This window comes from Lichenostomus cassidix, chromosome 18, assembly GCF_008360975.1.
Source record: "Lichenostomus cassidix isolate B80296 chromosome 18, HeHo_3.0, whole genome shotgun sequence".
Classification (NCBI taxonomy): Eukaryota; Metazoa; Chordata; class Aves; order Passeriformes; family Meliphagidae; genus Lichenostomus; species Lichenostomus cassidix.
The window spans coordinates 6,388,230-6,402,331 of NC_139498.1; the positions used below are offsets into that span (position 1 = coordinate 6,388,230).

Sequence of the window (14,102 nt, forward strand, 5' to 3'; positions counted from 1 at the left end):
TAGAGCATATTATATTAATATATGTATTCAAAGGGCTCTGTGTTCATACCCATCAATCTGATGAGCAAATAGAAACATTCACCACTACCCCTGCTGGAATATGTTTTTGTTGCCCTGCAGCTTGGAGAATGCAGAAACAGTAGGGAAAGGCTTCTTCAGACTTTCTGACCACTCCTTATGGAAGACATTTTTCCAAATACATGGAACTGCTGTCAGAAACATGGCATATTTTTGCCAATCTTACCTTGTTTTTTCTCTCTTCCACATAGGAAGAAGGTGCTGGATTTCTACCAGCGAGCCTGCCTGTCAGGATACTGCTCTGCCTTTGCATACAAGCCAATGCACTGTGCCTTGTCCTCCCAGCTCAATGGCAAATGCATAGAGCTGGTGCAGGTGCCAGGGCAGAGTGCAATCTTCACATGCTGTGACCTCCCTGGGACCACTCCCATCAAGCAGAGCAGCAGGAGGAATAGCTGGAGCTCAGATGGTATGTGTGTCCTCAGGCCTGGCTGTAACCAGGTCTGCTGCTGGCCCAGGGGCTGGAGCTGATCAATCTAGAGCTGTAAGAACATTGTTATTCAGTAGCAGATGGAAATTTGGAAGGAAGGGTTCCTGAAGTAGGTGTGTTTCCAGAGGAAGTAATGATGTGGCAGCTGGTAGGGGTATTTCTAGTTAAGTTATTGAAGCTTGCAGAGAAATTCTTCCTGTGGGAAGTCTGTTTCTAAAGCAGGCTACTGAGAATCAAGACTTCTGGGTATTTCAATACTTGGTTTGCTATTTGTCTGATTTTCTGGAAATCACATGTGATGTGTTTTACAAAGGAGAGAAATGTATGGTGCTGTGCAACTGTTATCTCCTGATGGATTTTGTTGCTGTACTGAAGGAACTGATGCCTACCAGATGAACTGTACATGTCCTTCAGAACAGCAATGGAAACTGAGAAATAAGCACATACCATTACCTAAATCCAGGAGGCTCTTTAGGAAAACCAGTCTTAACCTCTCTCTGCCTTGTTCTTGCATTCTGTAAAACATGACTAGTGGGGTATCCAGCAGCTGGGGCCAGTTGTGACTGAGTGTTTTCAGAACACTTTTGAGTCCCACCTGTGGCAAGCCTAGCAATTGTGTGAAATGTTTTATTATTTTGTTCTTTGTGCTGCATCCAGCCCCCATTCACCACTGATGATGTGGTGATGGTGAAGGAACCCTGTCAAAGAGCCTTTGCAGGCTCTTTGGAAGTGTCTGCAGGGAACATGATTCAGTTCCTGTGCATCAGCCCCTCGTGCTCTGATGCCACTGTGCTTCAGCTAGACTCACCATATTGTTTAAGCACCGTAGGATGTGTTTAAAATGCACATGTGAACACTATGCAGCACACATCCTTGACCTTTCTACCCCAATTCCTTGTGACTGATCCCTGCCTCTGTTTTATCTTTTTCCTTTCCATGCTTGCTGTTTCCTACTTGTGTTCTTGGTCTCATGTGTGATCTCTGAAACCACTTCTGTGACTGGGTATGCTGGGACAAACGGATGTCTCTTTGTCTTTCCTCCTGTGTTTGTGTCCCTGCACGTTTCTGTGTGTCTGGGTACCCTGTCCTTGGGTGTCACCTCGGTGGCATCCCCACCACGTGTCCTTTGTCTGATGCACACGTGGCCCCTCATGTCTCAATGTGATTGCGTGTTGTTTGCATGCCTGAAGAAGGGATTGGGGAAGTGATGGAGAAGGAAGACTGTATCCAGGCTCTGAGTGGACAGATCTTCATGGGAATGGTCTCGTCTCAGTATCAGGCCCGCCTTGATATTGTCCGCCTCATTGATGGATTGGTCAATGCCTGCATTCGTTTTGTCTACTTCTCCCTGGAAGATGAGCTCAAAAGCAAGGTAAGCTGTCTTTGCCAAGCCCCCTGACCTTGCATGGCTCCTGGTTGTCTGACTGGAGAGTTCAGCTCCAGTGCAATCTAAGGTTAATCTGATTCAGCCCACTAATGAGTCCAGAAGTTACCTGTGCTCCAGTATGGCATTGGTCTGCAGTGCTCAGACCTGGGCAGCCACCCTAAAACCCTTTGTCTGCTCACCCACAGGTGTTTGCTGAGAAAATGGGTCTGGAGACTGGCTGGAATTGCCACATATCCTTAACTCCCAATGGTGATGTGCCTGGCTCAGAGATCCCCCCCTCCAGCCCCAGCCATGCTGGCTCCCTGCACGATGACCTCCATCAGGGTGAGAACTGTGCCTTGGCCTCTCTGAATGCCATGTGTTTCCTGCATGGTTCTTTTAAACCCATTCATAGGTTCCAGTGTCCACATCAGACAGCTGATCCATCAGAGCTTTGAGCACAGAACTGGATGGGCCTGAGGGGGGTGTGTGTGAGAGAGAGCAAGAGCACTTCATGTTAATGGCTTTTCTAGCTAGCCAGTACCAAGTTTTTGGAAACGGACATCCTTCTGTGCACCAGCTGCCATGAATTCATGTACTCATGAGTGCTTCTGGTTCTTGCTGGGGCTCTGGTCAAGCCACTGAAGGTCCCTTGCCTGTGCATTACTCTTTTTTTTCCTTACTTCAGGTGGGATTTCTTTATTCTCTTCCCCTAGAAGGACAGCAGAAGAGATAAAATATCATGTCTCAAAAAGAGCAGAGACTAGGCTCACATATCTACCTCTGAACAGATTAGTCATCTAAAAATACTGCATTTTAGATGACTGAGTGGGAGATCTGAGTGTTGCTAACCCAGAAAATCAGGCCTCACGTTTCCTGGCTTCTGCAGCGCCACGTGTGTGTCCCACGTGGGTGGCACAGGGGTGGCAGAGGCAGGTTTGTGATTATTGTTTATGCTGCTTCTCTCTGCTCCAGTTTCTCGAGATGATGTGGAGGGGCTTCTGCTGATGGAAGAGGAAGGGCACTCGGATCTCATCAGCTTTCAGCCAACAGACAGTGATATCCCCAGCTTCCTGGAGGACTGTAACAGGGTGAGGTCCCTTTCCCTGGGCACCTGGTACTGTTGTCGTGGTCAGGACTTTCACCTCATTACTCCCAGAGGAAATTCCTCTTCGAAGCAGATTGACTGGTTTACACTGGGACTCCTGATTTTACCCACCCTCTTCCAGCTTGGTATCTAGAGCCTGGGAAGTTTGTGATTTTCTCAGTCAGTTACTTTTGCTGAGCAGCTCTTTGCTTTGGAGTTTAGGAATGGAGGTTACCACACATGGGACAGCCTTGAGAGCTGCATCTCCCTTCCTCTGGGTCCCATGGGCTGGGCAGGGTGTGGGAACATCCCCACTTCCCATGCAGACAGAAGAAACACTCTCTCTCCTCCAGCTGTGAGCCACTGACTGGTGCTGCCCAGTGGTGAGGATGTGAGATGAACCCTTCCTGGCTTCATATAGACCTCACTCAGCAGAGACTACAGGAATATCAGAGATACAGATTAAAAAAATAAAATCTATTAGGCCAGGTTTTAGAAGGCAAGAACCCTTCTTGCCTTGCTGCAGTTTGATGCAGCTGCAATTGAAATAGATCCAGTTGCTGGGAGACAGCAGATGTGTCTGACTAGACTCTCCACACAGGCCAAAAGTCCTCAGAAATCCTTGAGCACAGGTTTGTCACACTGACCTCACAAACCCTGAGGGCAAGCACTGGCAGCTTGGCAGGTCAGTTTAGAACTTTATCAGGAAACTTTTGACAGTGGCTTGGGAAAGCCAGTTCTGTCTGCAGGGACGTGAATTTGTATCTGATCTTGAAGTTGCATAATTCTAGGAATCATTCTCATTTCAGAAGTTCCCTCTGAAATGCCTCTCCTTCACACATACACGCTCCCTGCTTAATTTGTCCTTTCTCTTTTTCAGGCCAAACTCCCCCGGGGGATCCACCAGGTGAGACCTCACCTGCAGAACATTGACAACGTGCCTTTGCTGGTGCCCCTGTTCACAGACTGCACCCCAGAGAGTAAGTGGCACAGAGGCTGGGCCTGTCCTACTGCTGTCCATGAATTCCTCCCCCAGCTACTTGCTCTGGCTCATCCAAGTGTGGGCTCAGGAGAATGGAAGGGAATACATTCCAGGAATCCAGAAGGATGTATTGTTATTAATTACCCTCTGTTGCTACCTTGGGGAGCCAGGTGTTAAGTTCATTTTAGTGCAGCTGTTGCCCAGCTACTGAATTAGGCTGAGAACCACTCCTTTCAATTTGCATTCGTAAGAGACACAAAAGCAAACATCCAAAATGCAACTGCCTTTCATTAAATAAGTGTTATCAGTGTACCAGGAGACTTTGATCTCTGCTCACAATTCTTATATAACTCGGAAATCACTTCCCAGAAGAACTTTCCCCTGGCAGTTGCTGTTAACACCTTCTGCTTTGCAGTTTTTGACTGCAGAAAACAGAAAGGACAAAATTTCTCTCTGAGGTATTACTTTAACTAAGAAAGGGTCTGAGTGCTCAGCAGGCTAACACCTGCCAAGTCTCCAGTAAAAGTGTGGAGCATTTGCCAAATTATTACAATTTGGCATTTTAGTACCTCTGGTCACAGCTACAGTGTCAGTCACAGCCCAGTCTGCCTTCACACTTTGTGCCCAAATTTCCTCTCTCTCTTTGACAGAAGTGGCAGCTCCTGACTTGACCCAATCTCTCCCTGTGCTCCAGCTCTCTGTGCTTCAGGCATTTAGAGGTGTTTTACACAGGAATCTGCAGAGGGACGGCTTGGGGCTTTTTGCCTGGAGCATTCTAGAAAATCCATGTCCACACAGAGCACTGTGCATGGAGCTACACAAGGAAAATCAGATCAAACAGCAGCTTTGATTTTGGGGCCCTGGGGTTGTTGATAAACATATTGATAAGGGGTAGAGATGGTGATGGATGGGAGTCCAGGAGCAGGGGGTGGCTCTGAATATGGCTAAGTGTGGCACTGCTTTTGGAGAGGTTTGTTCTATACCCTGTATTCTTTTAGACTTGCACCAACACTATTGGTGTGCTCTTGAGCAGTGTGAAACAGTGCTTTTATTTTCAGTTTGAATTATTTGCATTTATTTCATTTCTGCTGTTTTCTAACAAGACCATTTGATACTGAAGCTGTTTTATGCACCCACACTATACCTATAGCTATGGTCTGAAAGATGCAAATCTCTGGGTCACAGTTGTGTGAACCACAGCTCAGTTCCTGCAGTGGCAGGTATACAGAGCACCTGGTCTGCAGTTAATTGGCTATCTAATTGTGTGCTTTGATTGTGGATCTCAATGTACACAACTGGCGAGTATCAGCTGGGACACTTCTAAAAGAACTGTTTGTTATCCAGCTGGCAAAGGGTGTGAAACATTGCATTTTTGTGTGCATAATGACATAACTCACTATTGCTCCTCCTGTCCCTTTGCAGCCATGTGTGAGATGATCAAGATCATGCAGGAGTACGGGGAGGTGACCTGCTGTCTGGGAAGCTCTGCCAACCTTCGGAACAGTTGCCTCTTCCTGCAAAGTGATATCAGGTGGGGCAGGGTCAATTCCTCCTCCAGCTGCCTTTGCCTTGCCTATCTTAGCAAGTGCCCAGCCATGGGTCACACCACACCTCTGGATTGTGCAGGGAGATACTCACAATTGCTCTGTCCTTTATTAGCTGCATTTGTCTCCATGAGGAAGATTTGGGGGGATTGGATGGGATGACTGCTTAGGACCCTTGACATGCAGAGGTGTTTCCATATCTGAAAGGAAGATACTCTCTTGTGTGCTGGACTGTTGTGCCCCAACTGGCATTACAGATGTTTCCCATTGGGTGAAAGAGTGGAAATACCCCTGGGTCAGCCAATTTATTGACCTTGTGCTACAAACCCAGATATGGTCATTATTTCTCTGTGAATTACTGAGAGTCTAGGGAGACTGATCCTAAATTAATCTCATAGCTCAGGCTTCTCTACCTGGGCAAGTTATACAGATCATGGCACAGCACGGTGTGACTTTCCAAGCTGGACTGCAGTGACACAGTTTCTCCTGTGGGAAGAGGCCTTTCACCAACACCCCTGTGTTGTCCTTGCAGTATAGCACTGGACCCTCTCTACCCATCCCGCTGCTCCTGGGAGACCTTTGGCTATGCCACCAGCACCACCCTGAGCAATGGCTCTGAGGAACTCACCCCACTGCAGCTCTCAGGGCAGCTCAACAGCCTGCCCTGCTCCATGTCCTTCCGCCAAGAGGAGAGCACCAGCATCATCCGCCTCATAGAGCAGGTGAGCCAGGCAATGCCTTCTCCAGCACCCACAAGCTCACACCAGCATGCTGCTTGAGATGCCCACAGTGCTGCCAGCAGGAGTTTTGCTTGTATCTCCTGGCCTTTGATCAGGAAGAACAACAGGGAGAACTTTCCTGCCTGGCCCTCCTGGTCCAAAGTGCAGGGAATGGTTTGGAAATGGTGCCTTGTGGTAACACAACATGAATATTGTTCATTTGGATGAAGTATAATCTTGTAGAGATCCCCAGCCAGACAACAATGCAGTGTTAGGGAGAAGTGTAACCCCAGAAAAGCCAGGAGTTTAAACAAACTTACCCCTTGGCTAAATTCTGCCTTTCTCTCAGAACCCCCTCCATGTAGGCAAGAGACCTTCCCTTTTTGCTTTCAGTGTGTCCAGATCCCCTCCCCTCCCACTTCCCCTGCAGGCCACATGTTCTGCCCCTGCCTGCCAATAACTGCTCTTGGCTGACAGCTGCTCCCAGCAGGGCTCTGAGGGATTGTGCTTCCTTCCAGGCCAGGCATGCAACGTATGGGATCCGCAAGTGTTTCCTCTTCCTGCTGCAGTGCCAGCTGACCTTGGTTGTCATTCAGGTGAGTCCTGGCCTGGCTGGGGACAGTGTTCAGCTCAGAGGACAGAAATGCTCACATGGATATGGGTGGCTGCAGTGGGGTAGCCTTGAGAGGAATGTGTCATTCAGTCAGGTTACACAGTGTGCTTGGGGCAGTTACAGATGGAGACTTTGTGATCTCAGCCTGCACTGTCCCTTCCCCCTGACCCTCATACATTTACTGCCAAACCCTTTTTCCCTGGAGAAAGGCATCCCCTGCAGCTCCTGCCACAGGAACATGTGGAGGGCTGTCCAGTGGCAGCCCAGTTACCAGCTCATATCAGTGTTTTGGGGGAAGACAGCAGCCTCTTGGGTAACAAGTCTGTCCTAGCACTGCTCATGCTCTTCACTCTGGATTGTTTCTGTCCAGTTCCTCTCCTGCCTGGTGCAGCTGCCCCCCATCCTCAGTACCACAGACATCGTGTGGCTCTCCTGTTTCTGCTACCCACTGCTCAGGTGAGTCTGTCAGGGTGGAATCTTCTCCCACCCATCCACAGAATGCACAGACCACTCCCTCAGCCTCACTGTGTCCATGCTAAAAGAAAGCTGACTTCACCCACAGCATGCTAAGAAGGCTGCAGTGATTATTCCAAGCACCTGCTTTGGCAAGGTACTTGGAAACAATGACAGGAGCATTTGTATGCTGCTGTGTTAACCCTGCCTGCTGTCTGAGAGCTGCTGTTATTGTAGCAGCTCAAAATCATCTTCTAATGTTAATACTTCTGCCCAGGCTGGAGTGTGGTGGAGAGCCTGTGGTGTCAGATGGAGGCCAAGGTATCACTGGTGGTTTTTCCTCCCTCATACATTTGGAGGTCACTTCTCTCCCTGTCTGCACCTGCCAAGAATAACACCTTTTACAGCATATGTAAAGATAAATGCCAATGCTTCAAGCAGTCCGAGCAGGTTATTTGGGTTCAAATGTTAGACACAGACAAAATTCAATAGCTCTGGTGCCTGAACATGTTACTGAGACACTTAACTTACTTTTCTCCAGTATCTCGCTCCTGGGCAAGCCTCCCCACAGCTCCATCATGACCATGGCAACAGGAAAAAACTTGACTTCCATTCCCAAGAAGGTAGGTGGCTCATCACATTTAAACTGTTCACACATTTTTCTCTTCTGTTTTGTCCCAGTGTTGATGTATAGCTGAGGCCCTGTGCCTTCTCAGCTCGCTTGGTAAATTGATTCATGGCATGAGCCAGGAAGGGAATCCCCTGTTCCAGCCTGCCCAGAGGGCAGATCCTCAATGCAGCATCTCATCTGTACTACAGCTTGTCTTTTGCAGCCACTGATTCTCTGGTGGCTCATGGGAAGGAGGTTGTACCAGTGACATGCCCATGTCATCCTCCTTCCTTTCCCTTATTCACAGACTCAGCACTACTTCCTGCTCTGCTTCCTGCTGAAATTCAGCCTGACCATCTGCTCCTGCCTCATCTGCTTCGGGTTCACCCTGCATGAGTCCTGCAAAGGGGTGAACACCACCAGCCTCAACCTCACAGCCTGCTCCTCCATCATGCTGCACAGGTGAGGAACTGACACACACATCTCTACAGCCCTTGCTCTTTCCAGGTAGAGCTGACTCCAATCCTCTAACAAGCTTCAGCCTCTTCCATGACCCACCAGGGCTGGGTGCTCTCCCTGTAGCCTTAACAGCTACATCACTGCCCACTGTCACCAGTGTCACCTGGTACCAGCACAGCCTGAGGTCACACACAGATCCCTCAGCTGTTAAAGGAGGACATGGCCCTGGTGGGAACAGGTCAGACAGTTAAGTGCCCACTATTGACTTCTTTCCTGTGTCCTCTCATTCACTAGCAACGCTGATGGTGCTCCTGACTGGTTTGGGACATTTTCCAATGCTCTCCTTGTAGCCCAGAAGCTCACAGCTGGCCTGATTGTTTTACACACAGGTAAGTCCCTGTTCCCAGAACCCCATTCCCCACTCTGGGGGAAAACTTGCATTCTTTGTCTCTTTTATTCCCTCCTATGCCAGAGCCTGACAATCCTAAAGGGTCTCTGCTCCCTGTCCCTCATGTCCTGTGGTGCTGGGCAGAGCATTGTGTGTTGAGATGTGCAGGTATCCAGGCCAGCAGAAATGTTTTCTAATTTGATCTCCAGCTTTGGAGAGAGGAACTTGCAGTACTTTTATGTCCCTCAGAACACTGAGGCAAGGCAGGGGTGCTTTGCCTGGCAGCTGTTTGAAGAGCCCAAGTGAAAGCTTAGCAAATGCTTGGTCCTATGCAGAGAGCTCTGGGTTTGTGGCTAAATATCTCTGGGCTGGAGCTTTCCTCTGGTGCAGCCCTGGAACAAGGGCACACCCACCCTTGTCTCACTCCCCAGATTTGGCCTTTGCCTGCTGTGTTTTAGCTCCTTAGGCTGTGAGCCAACCTCACGGTGAGTAATTGTGTGCACTACAACCACTGCACTGCCCCGCGCTGCATTCCAGGGACTTGGAATTGCTGTGAGGAGCCTGGTCTGAAAGAGCCTTGAATGAAAAGTTGATTCCCATATTGAACCATATCTCTTTGGAGTAATGTGTTGGAGTACTTTGTAAAGTTTTGTATGTGTGTGTGATGCTAAATAATGCCCTTTTCCCCACAGTGTTCATATCCATCACCCATGTCCATCGCACCAAGCCCCTGTGGAAGAAGAGCCCCCTCTCCAACCGGTGGTGGACACTCACTGTGGCTGTTGTGTGAGTACCCCAGGCCCTGGAGAGGTGTCCAGGATGCCAGAGCAAGGAGGGCTCTAGGGCCACTCCAGCACCAGTTTGCTGGTGCTGAGGAGAATCAAGTATGTGGCAGTTGATCTCCACTGCTGAACTGGTGAAGGGTCTCTGTTGTGTGTCATCTGGGCCTGAACCCTGATCTGCAGGTCCTGGGAAGCTTGTCAGCTCTGCTGAGAATTGCTGTGTCTGTTTTTGATATTAGATTGCTGGGGCAAGTGGCACAGACTGTGCTGGACCTGAAACTCTGGGAAAACCTCAATTCTTCTTTGACCTTTAACCACGTCTCCATCTCTCCGGTCTCATGGCTCCTGGGTTTTCTTTCCTTGGTCCTTGTGGTTATCATCAATGAGATTGTCAAGCTGCATGAGATCAGGTATGGGGGTTGTAGGGAGGATGGGGAGAAAGGGCTGGAGCTTCCCTCCACCCTGGCCTTGAGCTACAAAAAAAAAAAAAAAAGATGCCCAGGGAACAGGGTGGGGAACAAAAAGGAAAAGCTGATTGCATTGTGTAAATCACCTGGCTATTGTGTGCAGGCCCATGTTCCACCTCCCAGGGAGGAAGCACAGGGGAGGAAGGAGGGTCAGAGAAGGGCAGTGGCAGTGATTGGGAGCAGGAAGGGAGACCAAAATTTCCTTATCTCACACCAAAGGGAGTGAGGCAGCCAAGGTCTATGAAATACCAGTATGGAACTGGGGAGGGCTGTTCTCTCCATCTTGTCCCGTGAGGACAGAGAGGCATTGAATCACAGCAGAGGAAATGTGCCTTCACACAGAGCCTGGACTGTGGGACTCGTTTGCACGGGAAGTGGCTGAAGCCAAGAATGAGTAGCAGGCAAAGTGACTGCTGTTCTTCCCAGCACAGGGAGCAGCCAGAGCTGGGAGTCAACGCTAATGAACATTGATTCAGGAAATGGGCTGGGGAGGAAAGGCAGCGGGGATTACAGGGAACCCTGATGGGGATAGAGACACCATCTCAGTTCCTGGGAAAGGTTTCTGGACCTTTCTGTGTTGTGTCTGTTGTCTCTGGGGATGGGATTTAGCTGGATGGGGTAGGACTGAGACCATTGATTGGTCTCTGGATTTGATTCCCCTCCCAGGCTACTACAGGGCCCAGGCCAGGAGCTTCCCTGCCTGGGGCTGCCAGCTCAGGAATGGCACTAGGGCAGTCTTGCCTTCCACCCCTCCACATGCTCACTCCTTTCTTCCTCTCCAGGGTCCGTGTCCGTTACCAAAAGAGGCAGAAGTTGCAGTTTGAAACCAAGTTGGGGATGAATTCGCCATTTTAAAAGCACCCAGCTCAAGTTCCCTGGAGCCAGGGCCAAACAGCCACTGGGAGAGTGGCTGCACCAAAGGCTCAGGGAGTTTTCCCTCACACATGCAAAACCAGACAGCCTCCTGGCAAAACTACATCTGCACCTTTCCGGGGCCCCAGGCAGGGATCCCCCCACAGGTATGCAGCCCCTCCCCAGCCTGCCAGGTACCCTCACAGGAGCCTGCAAGCTCTGGTGCCTGTTCAGGCTGCCCTTCCTTTATTTATTTATTACTAGAGGTATTTGTTAGTATCATGATGATGCTAAAATGAAGCAACTCCTTTCCTCTGTGTGAGCAGATGGGTTTCCTGGGCCTGGCAGGAGAATCTGGGACCAGTAGGGCTGCTGAAGCAGGAGATCTCTATTGAAACCCGTTTTGGTTTTGCATCTCTGCCTGCTCTCCCTGTGTGCGTGCCTGTGCATGCCCTCCCCGCCTCCTTGCCCTGTGTCCTGGGGCAAAGGAACCATCCCTCTTGCAGTCCCAGGGGTGCTGGGAGCTCACATTCCCGAGGGGACAGTGCGAAGGGTCTCTGGACAGCCGGGCTGGGCCAGCCCTGCCCTCTAGTGTCGTTGTCACAGCCCTGTGCTGGTGTCAGAAGAGGGATGAGACAGGGCTTTGGGAAAAGCTGTCTGTATTTGATCCTCTGGTCTGGTGCAGAGGGAGGGCAGCTCTGCCTGCCTGCAGGGAGCCAGCATGGCTCAGCTTCCTGCAGCCCTGTTGAACCAGCTTTTATCTTCTTTAACAACCCCCAGAGAGGTTTTATAGCTGTTCTCTTGTTTGTGATCCGAATTGCTGTTCTGCTTCAGTAACATGCCTGCTTGAGAGAGCCACAGCTCAAGATAAAGCCTGAGCCATGCCTAACCCGCCCTGGAGGGAGGGGATGTCTTTCCAGGCAGGATATCTGCAACTTGCAGTTGTGACTAATACAGAGCTGGTGAATGGCTCCTTTCCCAATCCCGGGATTGTGCTGCATCCAGTACTTGTTCTCCAAGGCACAGGGAAACCCCCCTGTATCATGTCTGTCTGCCATAGTGCTGGGAAGTCTCTCCCCTCTGTGCTAATGCCTTCACACAGAACCACAGAATGGTTTGGGTTGGAAGAGGCCTTAAAGCTCATCTTGTCCCACCCCCTGCCATGGGTAGGGACACCTTCCTCTAGCCCAGGTTGCTCCAAGCCCTGTCCAGCCTGACCTTTAATAATTCCAGGGATGGGGCAGCCACAACCTCCCTGGGCAACATCTGTTCCGTGTTTTTCTGGAGGTCTCTTTGTTTGCCTGGGGGACTCTCCCCTGAGGGCTGCAGCAAGCCATGATCTGCCCCAGAGCAGCACACAAGCTCCTGAGCTCTGAACAGACCCCATCTGTACTGGGAGCACTGGTGCCATTGTGAGCTGACAGCCCAGGGCCACACAGGAGCACACAAGCTTGGCTATCAGAATACTTGCAGCTCATGGAGATGTTGACTCTAGTACTAAACACTAAAGCTGGTAAATCCTGGCCCTGGGGTTTTGGTCCCAACATTAACACCACAATGTTTGGCTATTACTTCCCCTTTGATACCTGAGATTAACAAGTGGCAGCTGGTCCCTCCTGGGCAGGCAGGGAGCTGGCTGGAACCCCCATGCTCTGCCCTGCTGCTCCACCTTGTCTTCCTCACTTCTCAGCATAACCAGAGAGCATGGGCACAGCTGAGTGTCTCTAAGCAATACCCTCACCCTGCTGCAGGGCTGGTAGAGGAGCAGAGCTGGGTACAGCCAACCCCTGAGCTCTGGGGACACACTGAGGATGCTGGAGGGGGGCAGCTGGGGGTGTTCCAAGCCTTGGACCCACTTCCTGCAGCTGCGGGGTGGATGTGGAGATCCCAGGCTGGCAGGATTGCATGGAATAAGGAGCCAGCAGCTCCTTGGGGAAGCACAGAGCTGCTGCCTTGCACCACAGCAGTGTCTGCCCACCTTTGCCAGCCAGACTGGACTGTGTCCTCACTCCTCTGGTGCCTGCAGGGTTCAGGGAGAACAAGCTGCACCTTCCTCAGCCTCAGATCACTAAATGCCAGCTCTAGGTCTGTCACACCTGGCCCCTGAGAAATCAGCTTTTCTTCCTGATGCCAGGGTTGGATCATAAGTGGGATATGATCTCCTCTGTGGCTGAGATGAGCAAGAGTCAGAGGCAGCACAGAGCTGCTCACTGCTGTCCCAACTTTCCCCCCACCCAGACCTCAGCTCTTGCCCTGTGCCACGAACTGTTGTAGGTGATAAAAGGCAGCAGATTCCAGGGCTTCCTGCTGGCCACACCTTCCTCTGGAGGAGGCACCTTCAAGGTTTTCTTCTCTGGGTAATCACAAATGTTTATTTTCCTGCATCCTCCTTCACCTGCTAGACTTGGAGGGAGCTAAAGTGTATGAATGGAGCCTTTTGGATGGTCTTGCCAGTGCCACTCTTCCCTCAGCCACTGAGGTGTCCAAGGGTCAGGGTGCATGGCCTCAGAAGGAAATTTCCTACATCAAGATGTTTTTAAATGCTGTATATTTTATATTAAATTTTTTGGGATGTATGTAAAAATATTTCATTTGTATTAAAACTTGTAAATTGTATAAAAAAGAAAAAAAAAGATACAAACCCAGACCCACAAGCATCCAGTATATGAATGGCAATAAATGATTGTCTTGGATAACACACCCAAGAGTGGGAACAAGTTTGCACCCAGCAAAGCAAGGAGGTAAAAATGTGTGTGGCTGCTGGGGTCACAGGGTGTGATTTTCCTGTTGTAGGGACATTGCCTGAGAGCTTGATGCTCCTGGGATCCAATTCTGGCCTTTTTCTCAGTTTCTGCTCAGCTTTTGGCAAGTCTGTCCATCTCTGAACACCTCTTCCTACAGAGTAAGTTTGCTTACCTGGTGTTTTCCTGGATCAGGCACTGCTTCAGTCGAGGCTGGCAGCAGTTTGAATCCCTCAGGATGGATAAAAGGTCGGGGTGAGCTGGAACAGGCACTGGAGCACTGGAGACATGCAGTGGTGGGATGAGGAGGCCTGGGCTGCTTGTCCTGAGCACAGCAGGCCCTGGGGTGACAATGGCCACAGTCTGAGCAGGCAGGAGGAGGGAGGAATGTCTGCCTGGCACAGAGGGGTCACAGGGGCAGAGCTGGGCACTTGGACACTGGGACACCAGTGCTGTCCCCACATTACTGCTGTGGTGGTGAGAGTCAGACTGAACATTAACCTCACTGGAGGTGACTGGGATGCACCAGGG

At 50.3% G+C, this 14,102-nt stretch overlaps 1 protein-coding gene across 4 annotated transcripts in view; it reads left to right on the top strand.

The window, feature by feature from the left end:
• TMEM94 (transmembrane protein 94) overlaps positions 1 to 13,530 on the top strand; it is a 50,487-nt gene extending 36,957 nt beyond the window's left edge. For 3 of the 4 annotated variants that reach the window (XM_085077748.1, XM_085077749.1, XM_085077746.1), the window contains 15 exons: positions 270 to 487; positions 1,699 to 1,880; positions 2,081 to 2,219; positions 2,850 to 2,965; positions 3,842 to 3,941; positions 5,366 to 5,474; positions 6,020 to 6,209; positions 6,725 to 6,802; positions 7,190 to 7,275; positions 7,814 to 7,895; positions 8,190 to 8,344; positions 8,636 to 8,730; positions 9,422 to 9,515; positions 9,751 to 9,921; positions 10,761 to 13,530. In XM_085077748.1, the coding sequence (XP_084933874.1) occupies positions 270 to 487; positions 1,699 to 1,880; positions 2,081 to 2,219; positions 2,850 to 2,965; positions 3,842 to 3,941; positions 5,366 to 5,474; positions 6,020 to 6,209; positions 6,725 to 6,802; positions 7,190 to 7,275; positions 7,814 to 7,895; positions 8,190 to 8,344; positions 8,636 to 8,730; positions 9,422 to 9,515; positions 9,751 to 9,921; positions 10,761 to 10,833 (1,888 nt within the window). In that variant the 3' untranslated portion in view covers positions 10,834 to 13,530. The remainder of the gene's footprint in view (positions 1 to 269; positions 488 to 1,698; positions 1,881 to 2,080; positions 2,220 to 2,849; positions 2,966 to 3,841; positions 3,942 to 5,365; positions 5,475 to 6,019; positions 6,210 to 6,724; positions 6,803 to 7,189; positions 7,276 to 7,813; positions 7,896 to 8,189; positions 8,345 to 8,635; positions 8,731 to 9,421; positions 9,516 to 9,750; positions 9,922 to 10,760) is intronic. The other variant, XM_085077747.1, reaches the window with a different exon arrangement.
• The last annotated feature ends 572 nt before the right edge of the window (positions 13,531 to 14,102 follow it).